This window comes from Cyprinodon variegatus, unplaced genomic scaffold (assembly GCF_000732505.1).
Source record: "Cyprinodon variegatus isolate N-32 unplaced genomic scaffold, C_variegatus-1.0 Scaffold656, whole genome shotgun sequence".
Taxonomy (NCBI): domain Eukaryota; kingdom Metazoa; phylum Chordata; class Actinopteri; order Cyprinodontiformes; family Cyprinodontidae; genus Cyprinodon; species Cyprinodon variegatus.
This window is the reverse complement of record NW_015151109.1, coordinates 363,735-365,990: the sequence shown is the minus strand read 5'-3', so window position 1 is coordinate 365,990 and position 2,256 is coordinate 363,735. Positions and strand designations below refer to the sequence as shown.

Sequence of the window (2,256 nt, the reverse complement as noted above, 5' to 3'; positions counted from 1 at the left end):
TCCAAATATGGCCGAGGGTTTTTCTGGCTTTCGTCTCCAGAATATGTTTCCTCTTCAGGCCTTTCCTCATCCATACTCCCTAAATTGTGATTAGCAGCTGCCATCTTCTGGGTCAATCACCATCAGTATATATATATATATATTTTTTTTTACTCAGTAAAGTGAGGGGGTTTTAAATGTAGCAACGTAAAACTACTTAGGTTAAAATTTACTCGAGTAAAAGTAAAAGTTACATATTTCAAAAACTACTCAGAAAATTACAAATTACTGATAAAAAGTACTCAATTACAGTAACTTAAGTAAATGTAATTCATTACTTTCCACCCCTGCTTATAATATCAAGTCAGTCTCTTTATATATATATATATATATATATATATATAATGTGTGTGTGTCATGTGTAATAAATACATGTACATCATCAATTTAGCACTTTTGGCTCATCTGTATTATCCTGCTCTGTTGACATAAATTTTATTTAGATCGATTTGTATAATGTTATAATAAATAATTTATAGACTCCATTGACTTCATAATGACTATGCAATGTGATGTGAGTATATTTTTTATTCTAAGTTAAAGTTAATCTACTGTTGCTATGAAACAGCCAGTCTGTGTCAAAGTGTATTTATCTTTATTTTAAGTCTGAAAATGAGAACATCATCGTTGTTCGATGCTTTAGCGCACAGATTTTTTACATTGCCACTGGTTTATTAGGTACGGAAGAGGATTAGGGCCACTGGGAAAAAAAAAAGTTAACAGATTTTTTTTTTTTTAATTCAGTATAGTATGGGAAAAAAGTCAGAATTCTGACTTTTTTCCCATGTTAAGCTGAAATAATATTTAAAATTCAGTTAACTTTTTTTTTTCAGTGGCCCTAATCCTCTTCTGTAATTAGGAGTACCAATATGGCGGCCGGTGGCTTCTCTTCCACCTCGTACTACCAACAGGGAATCGGCAAAGCAATGAATAAATACAGATCAGTGATTGGACCAGGGGCCTGAACAGAAATATTTGAAATCATTTTCAGCTCCACATCTTTCACAGATTCATGATGCATTATTTTTATTTTCCCTCCATTTTTCGGTTTATTTGGTTTCATATCAGATCTGCTCTTCCTGCAGTACGGCTTCAATCTGGAGCGATGGATTTTAACCGGGCAGCAGCCGGTGAGTCAGCTTCCTTCCTGCCCACCCTACTGGCTGATGTTCAGCAGCCCTCAGGGAACTCATAAGCTGAATCAGAGAGTCCACGATCTGTGGGCCCCTACGGCTCGGCCCCGGAGCCACAGCCTGAGCTCTGCAGAGGGCTGCTGGCTGCATCATCGCTCTGTCCAGTTCCTCCAAACCGACTCCGATGAAGAAGGCGGTGCATATATGGATAATGCGGGCTCCTGCAGAGAGCGGCCCCGCAGTGCTGCAGCCAGAGACCCGGTCTCCAGAGTCAGAGATATGCACATGGAGCCTTCGTCTCCCCTCCTCCAAGACCGCAGAGCCACTTCCTCTCCTCCTGGGAGCAGAGCGCCTCAGCGAGCGCTGGGGCAGCACCGGTCGCAGCAGGGAAGTCCAGTTTCTCAGGGGCAGAAGAACAGCAAGAAGAGGCAACGCTCTCTGGGGAGGAAGTTTTCCACCCCAGCTTGTTTTTCTCCATCCAGGCCCCTGCAACAGCGGCCCTCCTCTGCAGGATCCGCCGTCAGAAGCCGCAGGAGAAAAGTAATTTCTTCTCAGGAATTGTAAATAACGCAAAACAATTCCTGGCTTCACAGATGAGCCTCATTTCTCATTTCTCCTCAGGTCCTGACTACTCCTGGATCCCGTGAGGTTTTCTTTGACTCAGCAGCAGAGCTTCTGACAGCTCTCAGCCAGGAGGAGAGAGAGTTACTCCAGACCATCACAGAGAAAGGATACCCATTACGTACCGCCATCCTGGCTCTGCAGAAAACAGGCTGCCAGAGCCCAGAGAAGGTTGGCTTCTATACAGCTAATAATCCCTGATTTAATCCCTGCTGGTTGCTTTTATTCCTCATCCCAAAACAAGGTTATCCATTGCAGGTTAGAAGGTATCGTCCCAATAAAACTGAATCACGTTTAAAATGATTTTCCAAACGGTGCACAGATGTAGAAGGTTTGCTTATGAAGTCCTGATTGTTTTTCAGGTCCTAAAGTATCTGGTTGCTTGTGATCGTCTTTGTGAGCTGGGCTACGATGAAGCACAAGTGGAGGAGGCTTTGGAGATGTTTCAGAACTGCGAGAGCAA

General features: G+C 42.7%; 1 protein-coding gene across 1 annotated transcript in view; it reads left to right on the top strand.

The window, feature by feature from the left end:
* Positions 1-1,086: 1,086 nt before the first annotated feature.
* LOC107096871 overlaps positions 1,087-2,256 on the top strand; it is a 3,364-nt gene continuing 2,194 nt past the window's right edge. The window contains exons 1-3 of the mRNA XM_015393755.1: positions 1,087-1,712; positions 1,794-1,964; positions 2,156-2,255. Of these exons, the coding sequence (XP_015249241.1) occupies positions 1,206-1,712; positions 1,794-1,964; positions 2,156-2,255 (778 nt within the window). The 5' untranslated portion in view covers positions 1,087-1,205. The remainder of the gene's footprint in view (positions 1,713-1,793; positions 1,965-2,155; position 2,256) is intronic.